The sequence below is a fragment of the Lotus japonicus genome, chromosome 6 (assembly GCF_012489685.1).
Source record: "Lotus japonicus ecotype B-129 chromosome 6, LjGifu_v1.2".
Classification (NCBI taxonomy): domain Eukaryota; kingdom Viridiplantae; phylum Streptophyta; class Magnoliopsida; order Fabales; family Fabaceae; genus Lotus; species Lotus japonicus.
In genome coordinates this window covers 9898605-9914850 of record NC_080046.1, presented here as the reverse complement: position 1 = coordinate 9914850, position 16246 = coordinate 9898605, and the positions used below count along the sequence as shown (strand labels likewise).

General features: G+C 36.5%; 1 protein-coding gene and 1 long non-coding RNA gene across 2 annotated transcripts; one reads left to right on the top strand and one right to left on the bottom strand.

Moving 5' to 3' along the window:
* The first annotated feature begins 9839 nt into the window (after positions 1-9839).
* On the top strand, positions 9840-13232 carry LOC130726172 (uncharacterized). Its single transcript, XR_009014735.1, has 7 exons — positions 9840-9978; positions 10054-10104; positions 10196-10256; positions 10339-10391; positions 11278-11336; positions 12934-13028; positions 13206-13232. It is a non-coding gene; the product is annotated as an uncharacterized LOC130726172 (long non-coding RNA).
* A 1230-nt stretch (positions 13233-14462) lies between these two features.
* On the bottom strand, positions 14463-16171 carry LOC130723728 (aspartic proteinase PCS1). Its single transcript, XM_057574851.1, has one exon. The coding sequence runs from the start codon at positions 16034-16036 to the stop codon at positions 14690-14692; it is 1347 nt and encodes a 448-aa protein (XP_057430834.1). The 5' UTR covers positions 16037-16171; the 3' UTR covers positions 14463-14689.
* Between the last annotated feature and the right edge of the window lie 75 nt (positions 16172-16246).

Here is a 16246-nt window from a genome sequence, read left to right as displayed (position 1 = left end):
TTTCTTTATGCTTAACGCTTCTATTGGTCGATTGATAATTTTAAGGGTTTATATTAATTCGTAAATAGATTGGGAAATTGATATGAGTTAATGTAGACTTAGTTCATATAAAGGGGAAAAATTCATATGTCTTAGGTTATTAATTCTCTTTGCTCGTTCATGTATCTTTTATCAATGTGATGCTTTTTAGGATTTACATGACAATTGAGAAGTTGGTGTAAATTTAGTTTATGAGAGAAATCACCCTTGCATGAGTCATCTTAAGAAAGACATGTCTTAGGTAGGGTTAAGGTTTTTTATGTGACAATAGGAGACCTTAACTCTTAGGTATGAATATCATGAGTTGGAAAAGAGATCTATACCGAGTGATAAGTCGGGATACTCACCTCTCTAGGATAGGATTATCTAGTAGGAATTATTAGGATTTCTTGAGTGACAGTCAGGGATTCTATCCACTAGGATATGAACTTCTTAGGTTAGGAACAGAGTTTTGGAATGTCTTATCGAGTAGGTATGTGCTATAATGCTTCTTTTATGATCACTAGGACTTAAGGAATTAAGGCTAGGTTCTTAATTGGTAGATTCACTTAACTAAGAAATTAGTAGGTGAATAACTCTTATTGGCATCTTAAATGTTAATTTCATCTAATAAGAGTATATTGGTTGATAATAAGTAGTAAATCAAGTGAACTCATTTTCCAAATACACTTTCTTCTTTGTTTGTCTCCGTGAAACTTGGTTTATCGCTTTAATTATAGTTTTTCCTAAATTTAAATAAAACACATATCATGCTTAAACTGTTCAAACAATGTCTAGCTAGTGAAATTAATACGTAGCAACACAATCCCTGTGGAGACGACAAAACCTGATATTATACTACGATTGAATCTTGAAAGGGATTTGATAGTAGTTAGTGGAGGAAAACTTCTTCATTAAATATCCTTTCATCAGATAACCGATTATTGAGTTCAAAAAAAAAAAGGATAACAGATTATTTTTTGTTTAAAAAAACTTATCACTTGTTATTTTCTATTTGGTTCTTTTTTTATAGTCAAAGAAGAAGGTATTTTCTATTTGGTATTTAGTATTCACAAAGATGTCATATATTATCTATAATTTTTTATATGTATATAAAATTATATTATTTAATTAATACGGTTCGACCTCGATTCAACCTTTAAACCTTAAACCAGTATCTCGACCGGTTTGATGTCCGGTCCGGTTTTCATAACATTGCTTTTTTCATAAAATAATATTAAATTACAAAATCTTAATAATATATAAAGCTCATCCACCAAAGTGGGCCACATTGCTACATAATTTTCACATGTTTGAATTCTATTGGTTGTTGCCATTGAATTTCCAAATGGCATCGTCTGATTGGTCCACATTGTTTAATTTTCATTGATCGAATTTAATGAGTTAATAAATCAATAATTAAATAAATCAATAAATAAATTGATCAATAAATGTTGACATTCCAAGTTTTTCCATAAATATTTTCTTTAATTTCATTCACCATAAATGTTGAAACCTTCTCAGTATTTCATGTGAAAACCGTTAATAACATTAATTTGAAACCAACTGTTTTTCCTTTTTTAGTTGTCCACACGTTTTCCTTTATTCCTTGAGTATGGCCACGGTTGACTTATTTGACTATATGTTTTCCTTTATTCATTGAATTTTATTAGTAACACTTTTAATCACCCTTGATTGCTCCAGAAATTAACAAATGGTTTACTTTCATATACTCCCTCCGTTCCTATATATAAGTCACAAATAACTAATTCTCTTAGATTAAGAAAAGTAGTTACTAGTAATAAATTTGTAAAAAAAATGATTTATTTTCCTAGATTACCCTTATTTACTTTCTTATGATTTTCTCTCTCTAAATTAATACTTCTAAAGTTTATCATCTCTTTCATATTAAATATGAGGGTGAACTTGGAAAAAATTATTTAATGCTTCCTAAATATTAGAAAGTGACTTATATTTTGTAACAAAAATTTTTCAAAAAATGTGACTTATAATAGGGAACGGAGGGAGTAATTTCCAAATCTATGGCCATACTCCTTAAACCATACACGAAGAAGAGTAACAATTATCTCTAAATTTGGAATCTCACGTTTTTTACGGAATCAATGTTTTGGTTTTTTGAAAAATTTGAATTTTTCATTTTAAAAAATCCCGCCTTTCTCATGCTATATAAATCCACATGCTCTTAACATTTCAAACACAATAAAAATACCTTGGCCGTACTGTTCTTTTTTTTTTTTCTCTTCATTATATTTGTTTTGATCATGAAAATGCAGAACTTTGTTGTTCTACATCATATAGACAAGGTTTATTCTCTTCCTTATTTTTTTAATGAAATGGTATCATATATTTTGTTGTACTACATCATATGGGCAAGGATGTTAAATGATATCTTCACTCGCAGACTATTCTGTTTCTCCTGCTCTATCTACTGTCATATCATGTTTGCTGTGTAATTGCTTGGCACTTTCACAAGCACTATTGGATCTTCTAAGTTGTGATTGTTTCGCACATACTGCTCTTTTCTTTTTCTAATGAATTTGGCACTACTAAGTACTAGGGGTGCACGTGGGTTGGGTTGGATGGATTTTGGTCCAAAAAAAATCTGAACCGATCAAAATTGTCTGGGTTGGATTGAGTTGGATTTCACGAATTTCTTCTTCGGACCCGATCCGAACCAACCCGACGAAGTTCGGATTGGGTTGGATGGATTGATTGGGTCGCTATATTAAAATAATAATATCTCTGAAATATTAAAAAATCTTACAAAAATTGTTATAAATTCAGAAAAAGTTATAAAAAATACTAAATATCTTATAATACTAAATAACATGAAAAAGACACAAAAAATCATATCAAATAGCATGAAATAATAACACATAAATGACATATAGAAAAATATCATGAAAACATAAAACTTCATTACCAAATGACATGAAACAATCTAACATAAATAGTACCTAAAAAGTGAAAAACAACACTAAATGTCATGGCATGACACTTAAAACTTTGATGTCTTCAACATGCCAAATAACTATATATAAACATGTAACAAATAACTATGAACAAATACTCTAAGTTCAAATATGACAAATAACTACAAATACTTAAGTCTCAAAGTTTCAAAAGTCATCACTTTGACACTAGCATTCCAAGTATGAGTAAAATTATAAAAAAATTATTATTATATGTATGGATCATGGGTTGGGTTGGATGGATTTGAACTGAATCCGAAATCCGATCCGAAATTGGTTGGGTTGTAGTAAAATCCATCCGATTAACCCGATTGCCCGATCCAACCCGCATTTTTTTTATTGGATCGGATTGGGTTTGACGGATTCATTGGATCTACCCGGCCCATGTTCACCCCTACTAAGTACCCATCTATTTGTACAAGCTCCTATTGTACCCATCTATTTTATTAATATTTTACTAATGGCTTTTCCAAAAAAAAAACAGATCCCATAAGCAAGAGACCATCAAGATTGGAGCTGCAAAGGAATGGCCACATTTAGAGCGTGCTTAGTAGTAGTTTGAATAGAACAAATACAATTGGAGTGAAATTTAAGGATGGACTACGTCTACATGTAAATTGTAATGTAAGGTCCTTCAAATTTGTATTTCTCCCATCAAATAAAATATGGGAGCATCTGAATATGTAAACGAGTGTCACTATGAACTTATCAAGATTGTGTCTTGTCTTTGTCAAATATATGATATTAGTGTGACAAGCATCTGCTTTATTGTTCTCCAAAGACTGCACTCCCTGCCATGGCATCGCTAACTTAACTGTGTTATAAGAAATGATCATGAGTTTCTTTTAGTAACACTTATTAAATAATTTTCAAGACCCAAATAAACAACATGTGAAATAAAAGTGGATCTTTATTTTATTATATGTATAAAGCTTTTGCTAATGGTACCTAAAATTGTAAAAATATAAACAATGATATGCCATAAATGTATTCAAAATGCCAATTTTAAAGACTATAAATAATAAGATTATTCTTGATTTAAAGACTAAGATTAAACATTTTGAGCAATTTCAAAATTAATAATTTAATTGCTTTAAAAATTACCATATATAAGAAGATTGTTGTAGATTTTTTACCATTACCTTTATGCATTATTAATTATTGTGGTTCAACAAATATTTTATTCAAACTTATAGTTTGACTTAAAATGTACACACCAACATAAGATGATAGAATCAAAGCTGAACTAAATCTCTATAAAATAACTAATTTAAAAATATCTACATTTAAAATACTTTTTTTTGGTACATCGGAAAGATACATTTAAAATACTAACTATTCCTTCCTTTTAAATTTTGAAAACCTAAACATAGCTATATAAAAAGTAAAAACACCATACCACACTACACATATATAACACGTTATTTTATTTTCTTGCCTTTCTACAATTTCAAAATATGTTCTCTTTCATGGTTTTTTTTATTTAAATGCCAAATTAGAGCAAACAAGGTTGCTATTCTCTCTTACAAGAAAAATAAAAATAGGGGCAGAAAGAAGAAAATGAGCGGATATACAATGTTGGAGATGGAGATGTCAATCAAACTGTGCTCTTCACACCACTTTCTGCTCGAGTCCTCAAGGGCTGCAAATCAAGGAAACCTCCTAGGCACAATAGGCCTTAATCGGTCCAAATAAGGGTCCAATAAAGCCTACTAATAGATATCACAGTTGTCACTAACACTGCCTCATCAATCCTGCATCCTTCTTCACATGGATAACACTGCAAGTGCATCAGCCAAAACAAGAAGAAGAAAAAGACATAATTCACAGCAAGGTATGCCATAAAAAATGAAAAAGTTTGGTAGTGTGACATGCATTTGTATTCACATGTATTTAATATCCCTTTGTTGTTGATGAGAACAATCCTCCTCTATCTAATAGTCAAGCCAGTGTACCATTCACTACCACGCCATGTTTACGCTCTCCTCCAAGACAAATAATTGCAAAAGGTAAGAACAACCTTCACATCCCTCTTTATTTCACTTCACAAAAATATTACATTATGTCTAACCATTGTTGCCTCTGGTTGGTGTCCAATTAATTTCAAGTTCCTGACACATCAAACGGGTATCCATTTCAACCAATCATAGGGACTCCTTCTACTAGACAAACATATACGACAAGATTTGCATCTCATCCAATGCCGATTTCGCTAATTCAGGGACCAACCGCTGGACTTCCGAATCCACAGCTACTGATTTCATCAAACACTGTAGCGCTGACGGGAACCACATTTCAACCGGCCCTAATTTCGCCTACTCACCCTCAAATTTCGCCTACTCACCCTCAAATTTATTCAAGAGTCAAGGACAAACACTATCTCAGGTTGGACTCTTCCTCCTGAGACCCGTCTTCACTCATGGTCAGTTATATGTAGCTCTTTCTAGAGTACGCTCAAGAAAAGGTCTTAAACTTCGTATACTCGATGAGGCGGGCAAACAACAAACCAGTATTGTAAATGTAGTGTTTAAGGAAGTTTTTGAAAATATTTGATGTACACAATTACAATTATTTATTTCATTTTTCTCTTCATATATTTTTACAGAGTTGATTTATACAAGAATAGCTTATTTATTTATTAAAATATTACAACATAAAATTTCCGTGCAAACGCACGATTACGGAACTAGTTTTATTAATGCAATATTGTAATAAACTGAATTTTCTTTTATTAAAAATAGCCAAACACGGTGTCTTGTGGTTTGTACAGCCAATCAAAGAATGCCAAATTAGGGTTTAGCAGTGATTGCAGTTTGTCGACATTGGGTTGAACTTTAAACATGATAGTGAAATCTGGATTCGTGCTTTTATGGCCAGCTGGCAACTATGAATGCTTCTGCGCGCTACCCAATTGATTGTGACATAACTTCTTTTGCATTCATTCTCAGTTTCTTCTCACCTGGAACCAAGCAAAGCAACCTTTACCTTTTGAGCTGTTCAACGACTACACGTGGTGAAACAATCATCATGGCAAATTTAAATTTTGCCTTTACACACTTTTTTTTAAACTTTAAATATATCTTTATGTACACAACTTGGCCAGAAAAAATTGAGCCATTACAACAAAATCTTCAAAAAAAAAAACCTAAAAAAACAACATGATCAATCGGTAAGGGATTTATCAAGCCATTTGACACTCCTAAAATAACGATAACCCACCCAGGCGAGCAAACTAAAAGCCCTAACAACAAAATCCTACCGATGTTCCGTAGAATTAAGATCTAGAATAGAATCCTTTTCAAAACCGCTTCTCTCAAAAAACCTCTGCTAGGGTTTCCTCTTGAGCAAGCTGTGCCGCCACCCTTGGGGGCTCCTCCCCCTTGGGGGGCTCTCCTTCTCCATTAGGGAGACTTTCCTCCTACTTGCTTAGGTCTTCTCCCACATTAGGTGGGTTTCTACCACATTAGGTGGTTTTCTACCCAAATAAGTGGGTTTTATTTTGCTTTCTCCTTGCTTTTGGTCATCACCACCACCACCGTCCTCCCCTCTTCACCACCACCACCATCCCTCCACTACCACCACCGTCCTTCTTCGTCCAGGCACGACCAGATCTGTGACCACAAAAAACTCGCCGTCAGCGACCAGACCATCGGGTTCCTACCATTTTCTCCTCCCCTTTCATCAGATCTGCAACCCTTGTCTTCTTCAGGTCAGATCTGCCACCATCCAAGATCACCGCCCGCGGCCGCGGGCCGCCGCCTCCTCCTTGGCCTTGTTTCGCTGCGCACTTCATATCACTCCTATGGCTTGCCCTTTGCTTCTCTCTGACCTTGTGGTGGTGTCTCATGAGCACCTAATGAAAGCCTTGAAGCAGATGCAGATCAAGTTTGGATAGCGATTTGAGTGTGTTTGTTGTGGTTTACTTAGTCTTTGGTGTGTTTATTTGGATGTCACTGATTCAAGTGTATTAGAGCATGCTAGCTTGTTCTGTAATGTGTATTTGTGTGCTATGCTGTTTGTGCTCCTCCTAGGGTTTGATACCCTTTGCTTGTAAGTGCCGTTTGGCTTGGCTTACGCCGTAATCCGATCCGATGAACCTTTGACCAAAAAAAAGATCTAGAATAGAAAAAAACAACATGTACAAGGAACGAGTTGAGACGGATTTTGATTAACCCTAATCCGACCCTAAATATTGATCGGGTCAATTCTTAGACCCTAACCCGTCCCTAGACCCGAAGAAACCCGACAATATGCGGGTCCAATTTAGGACGGGTCTATGTAGGACGAGACTGGGTTGACCCGAGGGACAATAAATCTAAAACTATTTAATGCTAATTATAAAATTTAAAGACAATAACATATTAAAAGGGTTACAAGTGAGAACTATTTTTTAGAAGAGAGAGCTTGAAATGATCTAACTCTTGCATAATCTATGTCATAATCTATTGCACTTGAGAGTTTTACATTTTATTTGATCTATATATGCATGTGTGACTCATTTTGTTTGATCTCTCTTCACTTGTCTCACATGTGCATTACATGATTTTCTCTTGTTAAAGCATGAAAGTGTCCATCTTTTAACCAACGTTTATTTGATTAATAAGATAGATGTTAAACATTTTTATATCATCCACTTGGTAAGATAAACTTGAGCACCATCTATAACATTTTGACCATTATAACAAATTAAAATTTTATAAAATATATATGTGGGACGGGCCGGGTGGCTCGAATGTCAACCCGAACCCGACCCGACCCGAAGCCAGATAACTCAATGATCAACCCTAACCCGGCATCTTTTAATGATCGGGTCGGGTTCAACCCAGCCCGAAATACTTGGGCCGGGACGGGTTGGCGGGTAGGGCCGGGTCTTGTACACCTCTAAGTAATACATAGGCGGATAGGCGACCAAATACTTTTGAGTTTTTATTCTTTAATTTTGTTTATTCATAGTCTTTATATTTCACTTGTCTCAATTTATAAGTAACATTTACCTAATTTTATAGATTAAGAAAAATAATTACTAGCAATAAATTTGTAAATTTTTTTATTGACTTTCATAGATCACCCATTAATTTCTCTCTCAAACTTTTTTTAAATCACATTATCTCTTATATTAAATATGATGGTTAATATGAAAAAAAATTTAGGATAATATTTATTTGAGAAAACATGTTTATATGTAATAATATGGGGTGGAGGGAGTATTTAGTAAAATGTTCTTGATCCCTCAACAACTATTCATTCAAAACATATGAATTTTATATCTTTAAGAAAAAGTTAAAGATAAATTACACTCACCTCCTTAATTTTTGGCAGAATGATACTTTACCTCATTCTTATTTATAATCTACACTCTACACATAATTTAGTGACGAAAAAACATTTGTTTAATTTGAAATGTATATATATTTAAATCTAAAACAACGACATCGCTAGCTGCATTGTAAGTTGGATTATGGTTGTTCATTGTTCAGGAATCGGTGGTTATTGTGATATGTTCTAAAAGCCAAACCTCTATCTTTTTTTTTTTGAAACTTCCAAACCTCTATCTTAGTAACACACAAAATTGCTTCCTGGATAACCTGGGTTGTCGAAAAATAACTTTTCTTGATCTAAATGTGTTCGGGAAAACGTAAAGAGTTGATGCTGTGCTACAACCATACCCTTTTTAGTCATTTGAATTTAAATCTTGAGAACTGAGAATGCACAAATTTTTTATTCCATCTATCTATATATAAATGAATAGAAGGACAAAAAATTTAATATTTAAAACTTAAAAATATAATTGATAAAATTTAGTTTTAAAGAACTAATTAACTTATTGATTTGAAATTATAACTAATAATTAGTGATGGATGTTTTTCTGTCACTAAATTTTATCTCTAAAATAGGGTGGAATGAAGATATATATAAAAATGGAGTGAACTGTCATTCTGTGTAACATTGAGGGTGTTGAGTGTAGTTTATCTAAAAATTAATTGAAAAAGTAGTAAAATGAAGAGATGAAACATTAAACATTGTTTTATATATATTTGAAGAATATTCACTGAGGCTTTATTTGAACTTGGAAAAGTGAGTAAAAAATATGTAAAATTAATATATGATTTAAATAGAAAAAATAAAATTTATTCTTTGTTTAATTTATATATTTATTTTTTATTTTTTTAACTATTCTTCTTTGTTTATTTAGTAGAACATGAAAGTGAAGTGACAAAATTAAAGCCTAAAAACTAGTTTGGCTTTTTATCCGTCTCAATTTCTAAAGCACGTGTTTTTAGACCCTTTTCACCGCAAGTTGTCGATTTCTCTTTCCTTCTTCTTTAACTCTGTTTATTTTGCTCAGTCCTCTAATTTTCCCCTCTCCCTCTCCCTCTCCCTCGTAGGCCATCCCCACTTAAATAACTGGGATTGCGTGACATGAATGAAAGATCGTTTGATGCGTTGTACATGTCAACTTTTTATTAAAGAATATGTCACTACAAGAAAACAGGACATTTGCGGCGGACATCTTGCGGCGGTTATAAGCCAACCGCCGTTAAATATAATTTTGCGGCGGTTATTGTGGCGGTTTATGAAGCCGACGCTGTTTCTCAATGTTTGCGGCGGTTGATGAACAGGCAGCGGCGGTTTCCAGCTTATTATTTCAGTTTTTTATATTGTGTGTATTTTGCGGCGGTTGTATCAAGCAACCGCCGCAGCTGTCCCTTACGTTGCGGCGGTTGATTTGCTTTTAGTGGCGGTTTGGGGCTTTATTTTTATTTTAAAACCAATCCTAATTTTATCTCCGGCGGTTTCTCTTACCAACCGCCGCTGAATGCCCTAATTTTGGCTTCCCCCCTCTCGCTTTTCACTTTCCCTCTCGCTCATTCTCTTTCCCTCTCACTTGTTTTCTCAATTGAATCCCAAAAACCATCAAAGCCCTAATTTCTAACTTCTGGACTCACTGCGTTTCATCTCTGCTCAGGTTCGTTCCTCTCTTCTCTTCTCTTCTCTTCTCTTCTCTTCTCTCCTCTTCTCTGATTTAGGTTTTGCTTTTCAGAGTCGGTGGCCGTCTCGCACTCCAAGCTCCGATTCGTTCTTCCAGGCTCTGGTTCGTCCCTCTCTTTCTCTTCTGTTCGCTTTTCTTCCCTTCCCTTCCCCTCTCTTCCCTTCCCTTCTTTGATTTGCGTTTTCTCTTTCAGATTTGGTGTGTTGGTGGTGGTTGTCTCGCACTCAACATCATTGTTCCTCTTCCAGGCTCTGGTTCGTGTCTCTCTTTCTCTTCTCTTTTCTTCCCTTCCCCTCCCTTCCCTTCCCTTCTTTGATTTTCGTTTTTCTCTTTCAGATTTGGTGTTGGTGGTGGCCCTCTCGCACTCAACATCATTGTTTGGACGCCAGGTACAACCCTCCCTCCTATTCTCTTCTTTGATTTCATTAATATAGTGCTTTCTTTCAAGTTATGTTCTTGGATAAACTACAATCAGCTTCTTTTTTCATATGATTATCTTGATTTGTACATTAGGTTTTGGCAAGAACTGAATTGAAAAACTGGTTCGCCGAACTGAACTGAACTGGAAAATTGGTTCTCAATTTATAAAATTCACAAGACAAACCTACCTCAATAATCTTTGCCATTATACATGGATTGGACATAATGGTAGTCTAACAGGATCACAAATTATGGGGAGGAGGGAGATGAGATAAACACGTCAAGAAGTGGTTTGAAGTTACTTCCTCCAAACTTCTAGACCAGAGTGATTTTTTCTTTAAATGTTTAATTCGGTGAATTGTTTTGCAGTTCGGTGAACCAGTTCTGATTTTGCAATTTAATTTAAAGATATGCTTGCTTATAAGTTATGTATCATATAGCTCTAATTTTTGCATCTGCAATGCATGTGATGGTTGCTGGTTATGGCGTGGATTGTGGGATTTTGTTTCCTAATTTTAAGGGGATGCTGGTGGATTTTAAGGCCTCGAAACTAATCTGGTTTTGGCTTATTACGATGTGGTTTTTGGCTAGTAAATAAGTTGTGCGTCCTTGGGCTTGGTTGAAGGACGTAAATTTGGTTTAAGCTAGCTGATGTTGAATTTGGTTGCAGATGAGAGGGCGCATGGTGTGGTGTTTTGGTTGGTATAAGATAGGGAAGCAAGGGAAATTTGGAGTGCTTTGGTTATTTATTTGGGCTTAGTGTGTTTATTTATTATCTTTATAAGTGTTGTGCTTGTATTGGTTGGTGGAAAGATAAAGCACAAATAATCTGAATTATAACCTTTGCTTTTTCAGTGTTAAGTTTCTCATTGTGTTTGTGACCTGTGTTCGTGACACTCTCTATTGTGGTTCAGGTACCTCACTTCTCCTTTTGATTCCTCTCTTCTTTAATTTGCTCTGATTATGGTATGTTTGTGTCTTATAATGTCCTTTTGCTAGTTGCCTTGTTCTGAGTTGAGTTGAATAGGGCATTTGTATTATTGACGTCAGAACTTCTGTACTGCCAAATTGCTTTCTAGTGTTGCATGTTTGGATTTGGTAATTTAACAAAGTGAAACTGAATGCTTTTGATTTAGTGAATCATTTAATTGGCGGTTAATACTTATTAGTTGCTATGCTTGTTGCATATTAGTTTGCTGTTTTTTTTTTTTTACAGCCAAGACCTATGTAGTAAATTACAACTTTGTTATATTTCTTACTACAGAAACTAAAGCAATGGATAAGTCATGGATTTCGATGCCCCGAAATTCACTTGCATATGAGCAAGGGGTTAAGAGTTTTTTAGATTTTGCTTTTGAACGTAGTTCTGTTGATGGCAAAATATTATGCCCATGTGTTCTATGTGAATGTAGAAAGTGGCAAATTAAGGATGTGGTATATGATCACTTAATTGTTAAGCAATTCCCGAAAAATTACACCTTCTGGTTTTATCATGGGGAGTCCGGTCATGTGGAAAATGAAAACGTTGGTAGGGAAAATGTTTCAAGTTCAGCACAAAACATTGTGACCAATGAAAATACTATCCAGAACATGTTGAATGAAGCTTTTGGAGTTGACAGACACCGTGTGAATGAACCAAATGAAGAATTCGCACAAGGTGAAGGAGAAATGTCAAATGTAGAGCAGCAAGGACATCAAGCTAGAGAGTTTTACGACTTAGCAAAAGATGGGGAACAACCATTGTATGAAGGGTGCACACGATTTTCTAAACTCTCTTTCATAGTGAAGTTGTATCATATCAAATGCCTATGTAAGATGACTGATAAGGCTATGACAATGATACTAGAACTACTACATGATGCATTTGAACATGCTAAGATTCCGAGTTCATTCTATGAAGCAAAGAAATCTATAACCAAGCTTGGATTGGGCTATGAAAAGATACATGCATGTCCAAGAAATTGTATGTTGTACTGGGGTGCAGATGAAAACCTGGAACAATGCAAAGTTTGTCAGAGATCTAGATGGAGGGAACCTGAGACAAATGGTGAGAATCAGGTGTCTGTTGATGAAAATTGTCACAAGAAAGTTCCTAGGAAAGTACTTCGTTACTTTCCTCTTAAACCTCGATTGCAAAGATTGTTTATGTCTTCAAAGACTGCTGAGGATATGAGATGGCATGCTGTGTCTGCTAATAATGATGGGATGATGAGGCATGCTAGAGATTCCGCCGCTTGGAAGGAGTTTGACACAAAAAACACATCATTTAGTGGAGATCCACGAAATGTTCGTCTTGGATTGGCTGCCGATGGTTTTAATCCCCATAGTGTATTGAGTGCGAGTAATAGCATCTGGCCAGTTATTCTCATACCCTACAACACTCCTCCATGGGTGTGTATGAAGTCGTTGTCTAAACTTTGTAATGTATCTTTGGAGTTTGGTTTTGACCTACGATGATTGTTGCTTGTGAATTTGTTGGAGGTACCTTACGGATGACTTTGGTACTTGTAGGTTAGCGATGTAGGCTCCCCGAATGAAGTAAGGCGATCTTCATCCGCCAGTCATCAACCTGTAAACAATGGACCATCTACTTAGTTTTATGTAAGGTTTGTGAAATGATTTAAAATGTTGAAACTTAATTGGTTCATTGTATTGAATATGTCACTTTATCATTTTGGTGGAAAGTGATGAACTATGTTCCTTACAGTTTTGATTAATGTCATTGTACCTATGTTTTGATTTAAGTTAATTTAGTTTGTTTTCAATGAATGAATTTTCACCAGGTGAACATGTTCTAATGGGAGGGAGCAACTTGTGTTTTGATGCTGTCTTGATTTTTTGGTACCTGATTGAGTCTCAAGGCTTGGTGCGTGGTTTGTTGCATCTGGTACTGTCCTTGGAGGCCATGCTTCTTGGAGTCTCAAGTCATGCTTTGTTTTGTTATTTTTGTTCAGTCATGGATTTTGTGTTAGGATCGCATTATGTTACTTCCAGACTTTGACGGGTTGTTGTTGCTTTTGTTATAAAACTTGTATTGACTAGTACTGATGTTTAGCATTGTATGTGTTGGCTGTTTAGCCTTGGACCCTCAATTGGGAGAGTTTGTTCCCATTAGCAATGTTATTTTGATATGGTTATCTATTTTGTTGTCATGAAAAATCAATGATTGAAATTTATTTAGAAAGCAGGGTTATTTTAAAATATAATTACAGCAAAAAAAAATTAAAAATAAAATAAAATAAAACTTACTGCGGCGGTTCAAACCGCCGCTAATGGCTAAAATCCTAATTCCCATACGTTCAATGTGCGGCGGTTCAAACCGCCGCTGAATACAAAATCATAGCATCCTAGGTGTATGTATCTGAGGCGGTTGCAACCGCCGCTAAAGTCAAAATGGTAACTTGCAGCGGTCGTTCCAGCGGTTTGGAAAACCGCCGCAAGAAGCGCTGCGACGCCTGTAAAGGAGGCGCTTTGACAACCGCCGCAAGATGCTTTTAGCGGCGGTTAGAACCGCCGCAAAATGGCCATTACAACCGCCGCAATTTGCACAGTTTGGTGTAGTGTGTGACTATGTGTTGTATATCATTACTCTTTCATTAGTTATATGCAGACTCGTTTTCTTCAACCATAAAAGCTTTAACATTCATTTTCTTTTGCCATAAAATCATTAACCTTTGCTTTTGCATTTCAGTGTTACTAACCTACAAGGATCACTATTTCACTGAATGTCACGGTCATCCATTCATCCTAGTTTAAAAGTTGCTAACCATATTATTAGCATGATACTCACACCATGTCTCGTTTGCATGATTTATTATATTCAAGGCACGTTAGATACTTAGATTCATAAACATACTTAGGATAACAATCATGGTTTTGACCTCTAAAGACCACCCATGAGCCATGACCCATACACCAAAGTGATTATCATCATACGTAATCTACAAATTCATGCAAGCAAAGAATATTAAATTAGTTAATTAGCTAAGATAGCTAAAAATCGAAACAAGAACAGATTAGCGTAGTATAAGTATATATACTTTCTTCAAAAAATCATATAATAACATTAATATTAAAATAAATTTGATACATAACATCTAATCCTCGTATATACAACCGTCTCGTTACTTCGATCCATGACCGTAGGATTTCATCACTATCATCGCACTGATGATCAATGATCACATTTTCCTCATCAATAATTTTGCTCAAGCAGACACATGAAGGCAACATGCACCATCACCTACCAAATCTTTTACTCTCCTCTCTACTTAGCCAATCTGCTACAATCAGCTCTACCAAAACCCACTCTACGATTGGCCAGATCAAACTCAACCCACAGATTCTGTTGATGAAAATTCCCTATAATGTTACTGGGCGCACCCAATTTATCAGAGTTCCCAATCCCAATGCAGTGGATCCCACCTCCCACGTCAGCAAGCACCCTCTCTTTTGGAACCACAATCTCCACCCCCTTTTCAAATTCAAACACCATCTCCCCTATCAACCGTCCGATCTGAACCGCATCTCTACTGTTGAAACACATGTCAGCTATCCCACCGTACACGTACCCCTTCTTCATCCTGGAGCCCACAGCCCTCACTACTGCCTCCCGCACCTTATCATATGCTGCGCTAACCAAGTACGTGAACTCGGATCCGGAATCAACCATTGTCTGACCCGACCCGCCGGCATCCGCCGTGAAAACCGCCGGAGAGATGGGAAGTTTCTTCCCGCCGACGCTTATCCCCCGCAGCGCGACGGTGTAGGCTAAGGGATCAAGGTTCGGCATGCGCTGACGCTGAGGAAAACTCAGCATCGAGACAAACCTGAACCCGCTTGAGCTCGGGTTGTTGCCGAGGTAGAACGACCCGGTCGGGACTGATCCGGGTCGGGTATTCCGGGAAGGGACGCAGTATGAGAATTTCGTGATCTTGGATTGTGAGGCGAAGGATAACCGTCCGAGATTCATTCCCAAAATGCCCCTGGCATCGGTGGACTCAGTGGCGCAACCGAGGATGAGGGGAGGGGTAACACGGGAACGAGAGAAGGTGAATTTCTCCCGGACGAGATTGCCCTCGGCGTAGGTCCCGTCGGCGTAGAAGTAAGAGTAGTGGCAGAGGCGGTTCTGGTCGCAGGAGGTTGGGAGGGTAAAATCGGGAATTCGCGGTTTGCAGAGAGGGTGAGAGCATGGGAGGATAGAGAAAGTGGAAGAGAGAGAAGGGTTAAACGACGCCGTTGGAGGAGGCGCGTTTCGGTTATGATGACGACACTGAATCCATGACAGCTGGCTTCCAGTGTCGAGCACCATTTGTTGAACCTGTGGTGGGGTCCCTATGGGGAGAGACACTATGAGAGCCATGGAGTATTTCAAAGAGAACCTGTCACTGTGTTGTGATGATGAAGATGGTGGTGTTTTGAAATGTGGGGTGGTGTGTTTAGAAGATGAAAACAGAGAGGTGTAGAGCAGTTTTGAGGTGGTGTTGGTAGAAAGAGGAAGTGATGTAAGAGGGAAAGAGAGTGAGAGTGGTTTTGGGTTGTTGGTAGTGTTGGACTGAACTGAGGGGTTAACAGAGAGTAGAAAAAAGGAGAAGAGGAAGAGAAACAGAGCCATTGTTGAGAGAGTGAGTGTTTTAATTTGTTGTTGGAGGTTGGGTTTGTGTTGTGTTGTATTTATATAGGTGGAAAAGTAGTGGTACAAAATGGAATGGGGCGGAAAGAGAAGAGGTGAGGGGGAACAAAGAAACGCCAAAAGAAAGACGCGTTTTCTTCGGTTGGGGGTGGGGAAGGATCATGTTATTCTTTGGTGAAGATATAGACTCAG

Coding starts and splice junctions, on each gene's coding strand:
- LOC130723728 (XM_057574851.1), bottom strand. CDS start 16,036: ATGGCTCTGTTTCTCTTCCTCTTCTCCTTTTTTCTACTCTCTGTTAAC.